Source organism: Camelus bactrianus, chromosome 3 (assembly GCF_048773025.1).
Source record: "Camelus bactrianus isolate YW-2024 breed Bactrian camel chromosome 3, ASM4877302v1, whole genome shotgun sequence".
Classification (NCBI taxonomy): domain Eukaryota; kingdom Metazoa; phylum Chordata; class Mammalia; order Artiodactyla; family Camelidae; genus Camelus; species Camelus bactrianus.
This window is the reverse complement of record NC_133541.1, coordinates 28920326-28933145: the sequence shown is the minus strand read 5'-3', so window position 1 is coordinate 28933145 and position 12820 is coordinate 28920326. Positions and strand designations below refer to the sequence as shown.

Here is a 12820-nt window from a genome sequence, read left to right as displayed (position 1 = left end):
ATGGATTTTGTCATATGTTTTTAAATTTAAAAGTGTATTCCATGTATTAATCATGGAAGTATTATATATATGTTGTAGAAAATTTGGTAAGTTCAGAAGAAAATTAAAAGAAAAAAACACTTGACAAGTCCATAATTCAGTCTGTTTTTCACATGATAAGTGTTTCTTTTGCCTTTTTATGTTCTTTTTTATGGGATTTTATATGATAAATGTGTTTTTACATAAGTATGTGTGTGTGTTGCATTTCATAGGTATAACTATTATTTCCAGAGAAATATAAATATAGATTTCTAAATACATATATTCTAATATATTAGAGCTTCCTCTCTCTTTCCCCGATACTCTGTTCCTATTATTTGGATCTCAGTTACAGCCCAAGGTAAAAGCAGGGGCCATTGTCCCAAATAAATATTAACTTGATCTCTATTAGCAGCTGAGAATTCCTAAGTTTGATAGATGGATTGGTATGTTTTTGAGCCTGGTAATACTGGACAGCCAACTCTTGGAAGCACGAAAATGTCTATATTTGAGGTGATGCTGTAAATAGAAACAGAGTGCTTCCTTTGGGAAAAATTTTTTCTCTTTTTAGTTTACTAAATATAAATTGTTCTACATTTTAAATGTAGGAATAATTGTATGTTTTAACCCCTTACTACTCAAAGTGTGATCCACAGACCAGCAGCATTGGCATCACCTTGGGGCTTATTTGAAATGTACTATTTTTGGCTCCACCCCTGACCTACTGAATCAGAATCTACATTTTAATAAAGATTCTCAGGTGAATTTGTATGTACATTAAAGTTTGAGCAGCACTGTTTTAATCCTTCCAAAATGTTTAATTCTTTACTATCTGGTAATAAGACTGTAATTGATTTTATTTCATGGAAATAAAGGGATGAGAATATAGTCACTATGTAACAAAATGTTTTTGTGATATGGTGTTGTATAATAAATACAAAATAGATTAGTGTTTTTCATAATTATGGAAGCAAATACATATGCATTTATTTTTTCTTAGTGAAACTTTGAAATATTCTGGCACTTATTTTTATATAATGAGGAAATTATTTTGTGTGAGGGTTGAGAAAGTGATTTTTTCTAAAACAACTTTCAAAAACATTGAATAAATGCTTGAGAAGGGGTTTTCAAAAATATTCCTATGTATGTTTTCATTTTTATGGTTGTAATAAAAATCTTGAAATACCTTTCTTCAGTATACTAGTCAGATAATGTCAAGTTTTTAAGACCCAGAATGTTCCAGGGTTTCAAATTGCGTCTCCTGGTTTCACTCCCTCTGTTAAATTTCTCAGTTTTATATCATTGTTCTTCACTCAACTCTAATAATAATATGTCTTACCACTTGCCTGGATTTAACTGTTAAAAACAATTAATAGAGGTTTATGTCCTGTTTGAACTGATGGTTCTCGTCACAGTCAGATAGACACCTAGATGTATAGCTTCACATCTCTTGACAGCTGAAATCCTGGGAATGAATGTAAGAATGGCTATGATTTCTGTTATTTCACTTTGGCACCAGAATGGGTCCTAAAGCAATAATCTTAAAAATCTAGAGCAGTGCTGTCCAGTAGAATATAATGTGAGCCACACAATGTAATTTTAAATTTTCTAGTAGCCACACTAAAAAAGTAAAAGGCAACATGTGAGAGTATTTTTAGTAATGTATTTTTGTATCCAGTATATCCAAATCATTACCATTTTATGTAATTAGTATAAAATATTTAATGGGATGTTTAATATTTTTTATACTAAATCTTTGAAATCAAGTGTATATATTATGGTTATTAATACATCTCAATTCAGATTAGCCATATTTCCAGTGCTCATAGCCACCTGTGACTAGTAACTACCAACCGTAATGGACAGGGCACATATAGGACTTTTTGGAATAGGAGTGATTCAAACATCTGTTTCTGGGAATCTTTTGGACACCTTTCTTTTTCCCTTCTCTATTCTCCGTTTATTTCTATCTAGATCCCATCTCTCTCGGATTAGGGCCAGTTGCCCACTCTCCCTTTCCCCTCCTCTATTTGTTTCTTCTTAAATTTTTCCCATAGTGTTTCATTAAGTTGTTCCCTTGATTTGTGCTCTCCCAGTCTCTTCTCCCCTTTCTCCTTCTCTCTGACTCTCTCCTTCTCCCCTTTTACCTCCTTTTCCCCTTCATCTCCTCTCTCTTCAGCCTTCCCTACCTCCTCCCCTCATTCCTCCTTCCTCCCCTGTTCCCTGGCTCCTTCCCTCTGGCCATTGTACCACTGGGAGTATAGAATGATGCGCCTCTGTAATGAAGGCCCTAGGCTTTTGAGCTTTTTGTATTCTTGTTTGGTTTTTGTTTTGCCATATCCTTTGTTTACAGTTTTCACATTTCTCTCTGGCCCTGGTGCCAGCTTTTAGCAGACCTTTTATTTGCTGTTTTAAATTATTTATGGATTTAAAAATCACATAACCAAACTTACTAGAATTTTTCTACAATGTGAGGAACTAAACCTTGGGTCAGGATGTGAGAGGCTGTTCCATTAATAAAGTCCGTGAACATGGGACTTGATAAAATCTGATGTGGCTGCCTGGTGATATAGTAGGAAGAGCATGAGTTTGAGATCAAATAAATGGGGTTTTACAGCCCAGGTCTGACCCTAACCAGCAAGGCAGTCTGAGCAGATTCTTTATTCAGAGATGATTTTGCTGTTATTAGAGGCAAAGTCCCTGTATAGTACCTAGCACATAATATGTACTCCGTAACAGGTAATGCTTTGCAACCAAGGATCTGTTTTTTTTGTTTCCTTTGTTTTTGTGTGTGTGTGTGTGTTTTTATTTTTTGTTTTTTGTTTTGCCACTTTTCAGGTTTTTTGGTTGACTCTGAAAAGTTGAGTCTGCTTAATAACTTGAATTATAGGTTAGTAAGCTGTTACTGTACAGGGTTTTTCAATCTCAGCAATATTGACATATTGGGCAAGATAATTATTTGTTTTGGGAGGCTGTCTTGTTCATTGTAGGGTGTTTAGCAGCATCCCTGGCCTCTGCCCACCAGAAGCCACTAGCATACCTCCATCAATTGTCACAAGTAAGTAAAAGTGTCTCCAAGCATTGCCAAATATTTCCTGGGAGACAGAATCATTCCTGGTTAAGAGCCACTGCTGTAAGTAAAGATCTGTAAGTTTTATTATAAAATTTCTCCAGGTACCTGGCACAAAGTAAATGCTTACTGAATTTAATCAAAATATAATGTGTCTGAATTTATTGGCAAGCTAGGTTAATAAATATTTATAGAGCTGGTGTTCTTTTAAAATCTGTAAGGTCATTAAGTTACAGAGTAAAATTTAGAAAATCTTAGAAATCTCTGAGAATCACTCTATAGAAAAGAAAATAAGAGGGTGGGAAGGGAAAATTAGGAGTTCGAGATTTACAGATATTAATATATATAAAATAGATAAATAGCAAGTTCATAGTGTATAGCACAGGTAACTCTATTCAATATCTTGTAGTAACTCATGGTGAAAGAGAATATGGAAACATGTATGTTTGTGTATGACTGAAGCATTATGCTGTACACCAAAAATTGACACAACATTGTAAACTGACTAGACGTCAGTAAAAATACATTTAACAAAAGAAAAAAGAAAGAAAATAAGAAAAGATTATGATTCCAGGAGGCCAATTAGGTAGGTAAGAGTTAGTTGGTCACCCTACACTGTGTTCTCATAACAGGTTATAAATATGTCTACCAAATTTTATCTGTTCTTTTATTATCATAATTATTATTTGTTGTGGGTTACTGTCTTATTAAGCTGAGAGTCTGAAATATAAGAAACATGTAGTATTTTTTTTTTCACTCTTAACATCCCTCTCTACTCCAAAGCCTGGCACATAAGTATTTAATTAAAGGTATTGTATTACATTGGGGTGATTTTGTAGTTTAAATATGAGTTTTTGTTGTACTAGTGTTTGTTTTGTTTTTAAGTATAGCCTAACTGTTAGGATTAAGTTAATTTAGTAGACGTTAGGACTAAAATGTTGTGAAGGATGGACTTCATCTCCAGAATTAAACCTCCTTTTAAGGGATGGAGAGAGGGTGCCAGTGATGTGATCCTGTAACCATGTGAATGTCACACACCCATGCTTGTCTTCTGACATCATTTCACTAGATAAAGTAATGTGTTTAACAGACTGCTGATGAACATAATCTTAGTATTCTATTTTTAAAACTGACAACATGCTCATAATCTAAAAACCTGCTTTTAAAGATGAAAATGTTTCAGTTCTTTCACATTCTAAAAGTTCTCTTTTTCTGTATTTAATCTCATATATGAAAAACTTCAGAGGAATCTTTGTTTTGTTATGTTTTTAAAAAAAATTTAGAATCATATAAGCTAAATATAGAAACTAAAGTAGTGCTTTATTAAATATATATTTATATTTCTATATAAATATAAATTAAATATAAGCAATTAAAAACAATATATCATAAAAAGTGAAAGTCCTTTTTCACATATCCTTCCCATCCACCTCCCCACTCTAAAAAAATACCATTCCCAAAAGGTAACCAGTAGAAGGAGTTTATCCTTCTCTGGTATAGTTTAAGTGTGTGTGTATGTCAGTGAGTTGTGAGAAGTAAATAAGCTAAACAAAAAGAAATGTTTAATATAATACTCAGCTTATTTACCATTTATTATTATATATGTATACACAAAGGTTTTTTAATGAGATCATGAAATTTATTGATTTGTAGTTTGCTTTTCCACTTCTGTATATCAGAGTCCTTTTCTTTTCTATAAATGTAGACCTGCTTTTTTATAGCTGCATATGTGCTACATACCATCCATATGTATGTCATGTATAATGATCCAAATATACATACAGACATACATATATGCATAATACATATATCATAATTTATTTAATCATTCCACCATTAAAAAAATACAAGTTTTTCTTACATTTTACTGTTTTAAATAATGCATTAGTAACATTCTTCTGTAGTTTTTGTGCAGAATAGAATTTTAGGAGTGATTATTTAGCCAACAGCATTTATACTTTTTATTTTAAAGCCTACTTATAAATTGCCTTCTGAAAGACTATGCAGTGGAATTTTAACTTGTGATAAGATTTTTTTAAAGTTTAGGTTATTCTATCTGTTGCTTAATAAGGAGAACTGTTCATTTAGCCTTTAGGGTGGTAGAAGTAAAATGGGAGTAACATTTAACTGCCTGGTTTTAACTGATCATTATTTTTTTTTAAGTTATTACATTTAATAAGTATCTCAGACATTTTTATTAACTAGAGATGTGTTAGACTTCTATTTTAACTTTGTCAGAGTAGGATGTTGTTGATAGCCCCTTTTGAATATTTTAGTATTTATGAGAAAGTTCTATGGATTAATTATAACAAATACATTGATTGACTCATGTTGGACATGGATTTTAATAAGCAAAACATACCAGTGACATGGTATCAAAACCTTTACCCCATTTAAAAGTAAGGCATTATGTAATAGTGTTTGTTTTGTTCATATTAAAAATTTAAATTTAATAGTTATGCTCATAAAATAATTGTGAACTTTTGATGATACTGAATGCTTAAGTTGGTTTATAAGTAACAAATTCAACAAACCTAATTCAACTGAGCTGAGGTAAAACCAAGTTATTTGCTCTCATGGTGAGGAAGACCATATGTCAGGTCTTAATTTGAGACAGAGCAATCCATGGGTTGAGGAAAAAATGTTAATTGCATCCTGTCCCTCCATTTCTCAGCTCTTTTCTTTTAGGTTATCTCTGCTCTCAAACACTTTCCATATGACTAAGATACATCATCTTTATAGCTTTCAGTTGTGAAAGGAAAGGGTTGCTCTTTCTTACAACTTCTATGTGAACTCTGACCTGTTTGGTCAACATTAAGCTATAGGTATTGTGATTGGTAGTCATAAAAACATGAGGGATGGGGAGCCATAGAACCCCAAAGAAATGTGTGATATCTAATAACTTAGCATTTTAAGTGACTGTTAGGATGCTGATTCTTACATTTTGAAAGATCTTTAATGATTTCTAAATGTTAACAGTGATTTATTCTTAAAATTAACAAACCTATTTGATAGGGCAGGCATTATTACAGTTTAATAACTTATACAGGACATAGGAAGTTACCAGTAATGTCTAAGGTAGAATTGAAGATATTGCTGCCTAATGGTTGAAGGTTAATTAGTAATTCAGTCAGTAGTTGAGGCGGAATGAGATTCCCATTGTTTAAATTTACCAAGTCAGTGTTCTTGCTATTTCTTCTTGCCTCTTTCCTAGAGTTAGGAGTTTAAAGGGTTTGATTTGTAGGGTTTGTTTATTTAAATCAGGAGATTATTAATAAGGTAGTGAGTCAGTCACTACAAGGATTTTATATTAAAATAATTAATTCTTATTCCTAATATTTTGAAACTTAATATATGAATTCCTGGTATGAAAACTGGAAGTGTGATATTTCTTTGATAATTGAAAATTCAGGATCTTATCAGTGTATTCTTTAATTTCTTATTCCTGATATATAGAAAATTTTCTATAGAAGATTTAGTCTCTGCTTGGGATAATTCTAATTCAAAAGGGATATTTTCATTTAAGACTGATTAAAGAGGCCTTCTTCTGTAATTCTGGAAACAACATGAAAGCAGTTTAATCACTATTGAAAGCATAACCCTAATGTCTATTACTATTCCTGCAAAATAGCAACTGATTATGACAAATATGCTGTTTCATTGTAAATTATTTTTTAGTTGTTAGTTGTGATTTTCCAGTTCCCAACTGAATGTACATTTTTCTCAGAAATATTTCTTGCAATTAAAATACATTTATGTTAGGTAGCAGAAAATGAAACAATAGCAGAAAATGAAACAACTTTCTAAATACTTCACAAATTGTGTGCTTTTTGGGTTTCGTAATAATAACTGAATATTTTTTTTTTACCTATTCATCAAAACTGCTAATTCTAGAAAATGTTAAATGGTGAAGTCATATGTTTTGTGGTCTGAGAAGGTGGGTAATTTGGAAATTATGTTTCTCTGAGTCTGTATTTTTCTGCAAGGATATATGACAAGTGTGACAAAGAAAATACAGAAAGAGAGAACCAAGTACATACTTCGGGTAGAAGCGAACTCTTGATAGGATAAGATTTTGTATACTTTATTTCTGGGTTTCAAAGCATTTCACTTTATTAACATCCGTTACTGCTGTAGCCGAAGAATGGAAGCACTGCCTTAGAAATTGAGTTGATCTGTATAAATCATTGTTTTAAGAAAGTAACATTTTTCCTGTTTTAAAAGCATATATTTTATATATTGATAATAAATTCTAAGCTTCATTTTTCTATTAATTATGAATTAGAATATGTCCAAGGTCTAAGTAAACACCATGATAAGGAGTTCTTTTCCTTTTCTTTTTTATTGATATATAGAGCCATACAGTGACAATGCTAGTAATCTGAAATATCTCACGAATCTCAAATGAATACTAAATTATTTTTAGTAGTGATGAGTATCTTTTTGTGTGTTTTAATCCTTTGAAATGGGCAGTATTTGTATGTGTGTTTTCAGTTAGCTGTTCTGGAAAAAAGAACAGTTAAATTCACTTACCCATTTTATGTGTTTATAACCAGAGTGTGTGTGGTTCTCTAGACTCTTGATTCATACCACTTTTGAGTCTAGAGAAATGAAATAAGATGGTAATGGTCAGTTATTCTTTTTTTTTTTTTTAAATCCAAAGTCCTTCCCTGCCATGTAAATAATTTTAATACCAAAGCGTAGTAACATTTCACTGGGCTCTGGACTCAGACTGGTTTGGTTTGACTTCTGGCTTTACTGCTTATTAGCTTTGTGGCCTTTGGAAGTCGTATTACGGTTTCTAGCCTCAGTTGTCTTCATTTACCAAAATATTACTTACTTTCTAGGGTTGACAAGATTAATAGTCAATAAATGCTACTTCTGTTACTATTCATGCATACTGTATATGTAATGACTCTTCCCAGATTATGTAAGTAGCTATTCATTGTAAACAGTTATAAAATACAGAAAGCAAAATAAATCACCTATGATTGCACTTTCATTTTTTGATGCTAAAATGCTGATGTATAGACTTAGTAATAAATTAACTACACTTCAATAAAAATAAATAAATATAAATGTTGATGTATAGATTTTTGAAAAGTACTTAAAATGTATATCTTTTTTAGAAATGTACATTTTTTTAGAATATTCTCCCTAATTTACCAGTACTTTTGCAGGTTTTCCCTTGTCTTTCAGTATTATATAATATTAATGGCTGCATTAGGTTCTTCCTTTATCAGCATTTTGTTTCCAGTTCCTTGTTATTGTAGGTAATGTTATAAGGATCTTGTGCTTGAACCTACTTTACATTTTAAATTATTAATACAAATCACCAAAAGAAGACCCTGATTTTGGTGCATTTTTCCCAATTTATTTTAGAATATGTGTTTAGTTTATAGTTCTATCAGCAGTGTATTTTCTTATCTAGTATAATCATGTTAAAAAACAGTTTCTTGCCAATTTGATAATAAGTTTTATTTAAATGACATTTTTCAATGTGTATAAATCTATAAATCCAGCAAAATATCCTCTAAAAACATATGTGGGAAAAAAATCATTTCCAGACAAACAAAAACCAAAGGAATCTATTTCCAGCAACCTTGGCTATAAATTAAACAAATGAAGACACCTATAAAACAAACAAATCAACAACAACAAACTGAGAATTCTTTAGGCAGAAGGGAGAATATCATACATTTACCACTGGAGTGAAGAGTAATGGAAATGGTGAATTTGTGAGTAAATATAAATTGATATTGACTAAATATTAACTAAAATAAAAATAATGTCTTACAGAGCTCGAAAGATAGGTAGAAAAGAACAACAAAGTGAAAGGTAGGAGGAGTTAAGGTGTTGAAATGAAATTAAAGTGTTGAAAGAGTCGCATTGTTGAGGACATGGTATAATAATTTCTATCAGAATAATAAGTCAGCAGTGCTTGTTGTAATCTCTATGGTAACCACTAAAAGAATAGGTTTTAAAACAGTTAAAGTGTTGTGTGGAGGAAAATAAATAATAAAAAAAATAATTAATTCAAACAAAGGCAATAAACCTAAAACGTCAGAGCAAATAAAAAAACTAAAGATGGTAGAAATAAATCTGCATATTTGGACAATAGAATCAGGTAGTTTTCAAAAATTTATTAGAGATACCTTATTTTACAGTCTAAAAATGTAATGTATATAAATAGACAAAAATATATAACACATGTATGCATGCTAATTTTCTTTTTCTGACAGCTTCTTTGTGATATTGGCCACAGTGAAGAAAAACTGGGTTTTAACTATGAGGATATAATAATTTGGTAAGTATAGTTTTAGTTCCTTCCCTCATCTCCTGGATTTTAGTAATTTCAATTTTAGTAATTTTAAACTAAAAATAGGATAGCGTAACACCTCATATTTGATTTTATAAAAACAGTTTGAACATTAGAAAAATTCGGGATCCCCAATATTTTTAACTATTATCTTGTTCTTACTGATATTTTGTAATTATCAAATATAAAGAACCAAAACTAAAGTTGAAAAGTACCTGGACTTTGTAATTTAAAGTTCTAAGTTAAATCACAGAATTAAAGTTCTCGTAATATTTTCAGGGACAAGAAGAACCTGTATAGTTATCTCTGGATCTCACCTAGGACAAAGTGTGCTTATGGCAGACTTGATTTTCTCAAGCCCATCAGTAGAGGCATAATGTTACAGTTTCACAGCCATCTTTTTTGGTGTGCTTAGGAATTAAAATAGAAATAAACGGTCTCTGTCTACTGTCATTATAAAGTATTTTTATTTATTGGTTTAATTCAGTAATTCTTTCAGAGGAGTGAAACAAGTATAGGTAGACAGAGGAGGAATAGATTATAGAGGCATATGTGTTACAGCTTGAAAAAGACATTTAATTTCCCATTGTTTATATAAAATCAACTACAGAAGGTAGATCAAAACTCAGTAACATTTTCTTGATTGGTAAGACTGTACCAAGGAGGTACAGATTAAAAAATACTGACATTAGTGAAGTTCTGTGGCTTACAGTGAATGATTTTTATATATGTAAAATGACAAGTAGCGTAGCTTATTTCAACTGAGGAAAGATTTGGTACCATAACTATCTGTATTTGAAACTCATGCAGCCAGACTTTTTGTTTGTTTTCATACAGTTTGCGGTTAGCTTTATTGAATGAAGCAAAAGAAGTGCGAGCAGCGGGGCTACGAGCTCTTCGATATCTCATCCAAGACTCCAGTATTCTGCAGAAGGTGCTAAAATTGAAAGTGGACTATTTAATAGCTAGGTAATTTTCCTAGAGCTCTCTGTTTTTCAATGTTTTTTAAATTGTTTATTAAGTTTTAGCATACCTACCATAAAGTATACAGATTTTTACAGATAGATACAACCAAATACTCGATTATCCCAAGTAAGCTACAGAACGTTCTCAGCTTCCCGATAAAGTTCCCTTGTCTCCAACCAGTAGTAAACATTACACTGACTTTTCTGATTGTAGACTAGTTTTTCCTGTTCTTGAGTATCATATATTGGAAGTATACATTGTTACTCTTTGCTTTCCTCAGTTATCTGTGAGATTTATCCATGTTGATTTTTTAAAAAAAATTTCTGTGTAGTATTTCATGTTATGAGTAGAGTACAATTTATTTAATCCATTCTATTGATGATTTTTTTTCTGGGTTGTTTTTAGCGTTTGCCTGTTTTAAGTGAAGCTGCCCTGAACATTCTTGTACAAGTTTGTTGGACATATGCACTCATTTTTCCTAGGTATATATGTAGGAGTGGAATTACTGGGTGATAAAGTTTATGTATAATTAACTTAAGTAGTTATTGCCAGTTTTCCAGAGTGATTATACTGATTTACACTCCCACCAGCAGTGTTTGAGAATTCCAGTCTCTCCACATCCTCATCGGCATTTGCTGTTCACAGTTTTTAATTATACCCTTTTCTAGCTGTAGTTTCATTGTGAGTTTCATAATAGTTTTAATTTTCCCCTTTCACTGCTTGTTGACTATTTGGATATCTTTGTCTTCTGCTCATTCGTAAATTAGATTGTCTATCCTGCTGTGTAGGAGTTCGTGATGTCTTCTGGATATGATTCCTTTCAAGTTTACATATTGAGAATATTTTCTCCAAGTCAGTCTCAATTGATAAAACCCAATTTAGCAGTCTTTTATAGTTAATGCTTTTGGTGTCTATAGAAGATATTATCCTATGTTTTCTTCTAAAGGTTTTATTCCTTACATATTAAAGTAGGTGTCATGTCACGAGTCATTTTTGTCTTTATAGATATCCAATAAACATTAACATTTATTGAAAAGATTTTCCTTTCATACCTAAATTGTTTCAGTTTTGTTGTAAATCGGGTAACTGATAAGTAGGGTTCTACTGTGGTGTTCTCAGTTCTCTTTTTTGGGTCTATTTGTCTATTTCTTGTCCCATTTTCTCACTGTTTTAAATTACTGCAGCTTGACAATAAGTGTTAATATGTATTAATGTGAGCCCTCCAGTTTTTCTTCTTCAAGTCTCTCTTGGCTATTCTGGATTCTGTATTGTGTACGTTTTATTTTATGTATTCATTTTTTTTAAAGTGTATTTTATTTATTTTGGGGGAGTGAGGGGAGGTAATTAGGTATTTTAGTATTTGTTTATTCTTAGAGGAGGTACTGGGGATTGAACCCAGGACCTCATGTATGCTAAGCATGTGCTCTACCACTTGAGCTATACACACTCCCCCACAAATAACATAAGAGTTACTTATAGCCCTCTTATGACAACTTTAATATGTAAATTGCTTGTGTTCTCTTTCTGTTGTCATTTTTTACCTTGATTTTTGGTTACCTCACACTTTGTTTTAAGGCATACCTCATACTATTATGTGATTGGATGTGAACATTGCGTATTCAAAGTTTTTGGCTCTGGATCATGTTATTTTTTTCTTAAAGGACTTAAGTTGTATTCTGGAATGTTGGCTTATCACGCTGATTCTGTTAAAATTTGGTTTTACCTTTGCATTTGCTCCAGGAAATGGCTGTTGGGAATCTCAAGTGAAGAGGTTTAGCAGAATCTCTTCATCATGACCAACCTTGAGCCCTGACATCTTTCTTAGAATATTATGTACCTGCTGAAGTTTCTGCTCAGTTCCTTAGCTTCTCAGCAGTAGCCTTCTGCTTGGTTTCTTGAACTTTAACCTTGCATTTGCACAACTTAGAAACTGGCAAGTGCCTTGGAAAGGGGATTGTATGCAGATTCTTGCTTACTTTCCTGTTTTCTTTTCTCTGAGCTTTTTTTTCCTTAAGTCAGAGACACTTTGGCTTCCCTAAAGTTCAGTCTGTCTCTCCAGTCCAGTAGGACTTTTGCTTTCTTCAAGGACTCTATTCCCCTAAAACTGGGACAAAGCCTGGGTGTCCCCAGGGACAGAATCTGGGTGGATGTGGAGCTTGTGCTTCTCTTTCCGGGGATTTTATCCATTGGCTTTTTAACAGCTACTCTATAAAGTACTTTGTATAATCTTTATAGTTATTTTTGGCAAGAGACTTGGTCTGATCCATACCTCTCTGTTTGTGGCCAGATCTGTGTCTATTTACTTCTTAATAAAGTTGCTTTAGATTAATTATATTCAGATAGCAGAAATGCTTTTTGAAGAGCAAATTATTTGTCTATCTATATATGAACTATTGATTAGAATAGTGAACTGTCTAATCATAAGTAAAAATAAAATATTCTGCTAT

At 32.0% G+C, this 12820-nt stretch overlaps 1 protein-coding gene across 2 annotated transcripts in view; it reads left to right on the top strand.

Moving 5' to 3' along the window:
• RICTOR (RPTOR independent companion of MTOR complex 2) overlaps nucleotides 1–12820 on the top strand; it is a 102183-nt gene that overhangs the window by 31192 nt on the left and 58171 nt on the right. For both annotated transcript variants that reach the window (XM_074357295.1, XM_074357286.1), the window contains exons 4-5: nucleotides 9331–9395; nucleotides 10245–10376. In XM_074357295.1, coding sequence (XP_074213396.1) covers nucleotides 9331–9395; nucleotides 10245–10376 — 197 coding nt within the window. The remainder of the gene's footprint in view (nucleotides 1–9330; nucleotides 9396–10244; nucleotides 10377–12820) is intronic.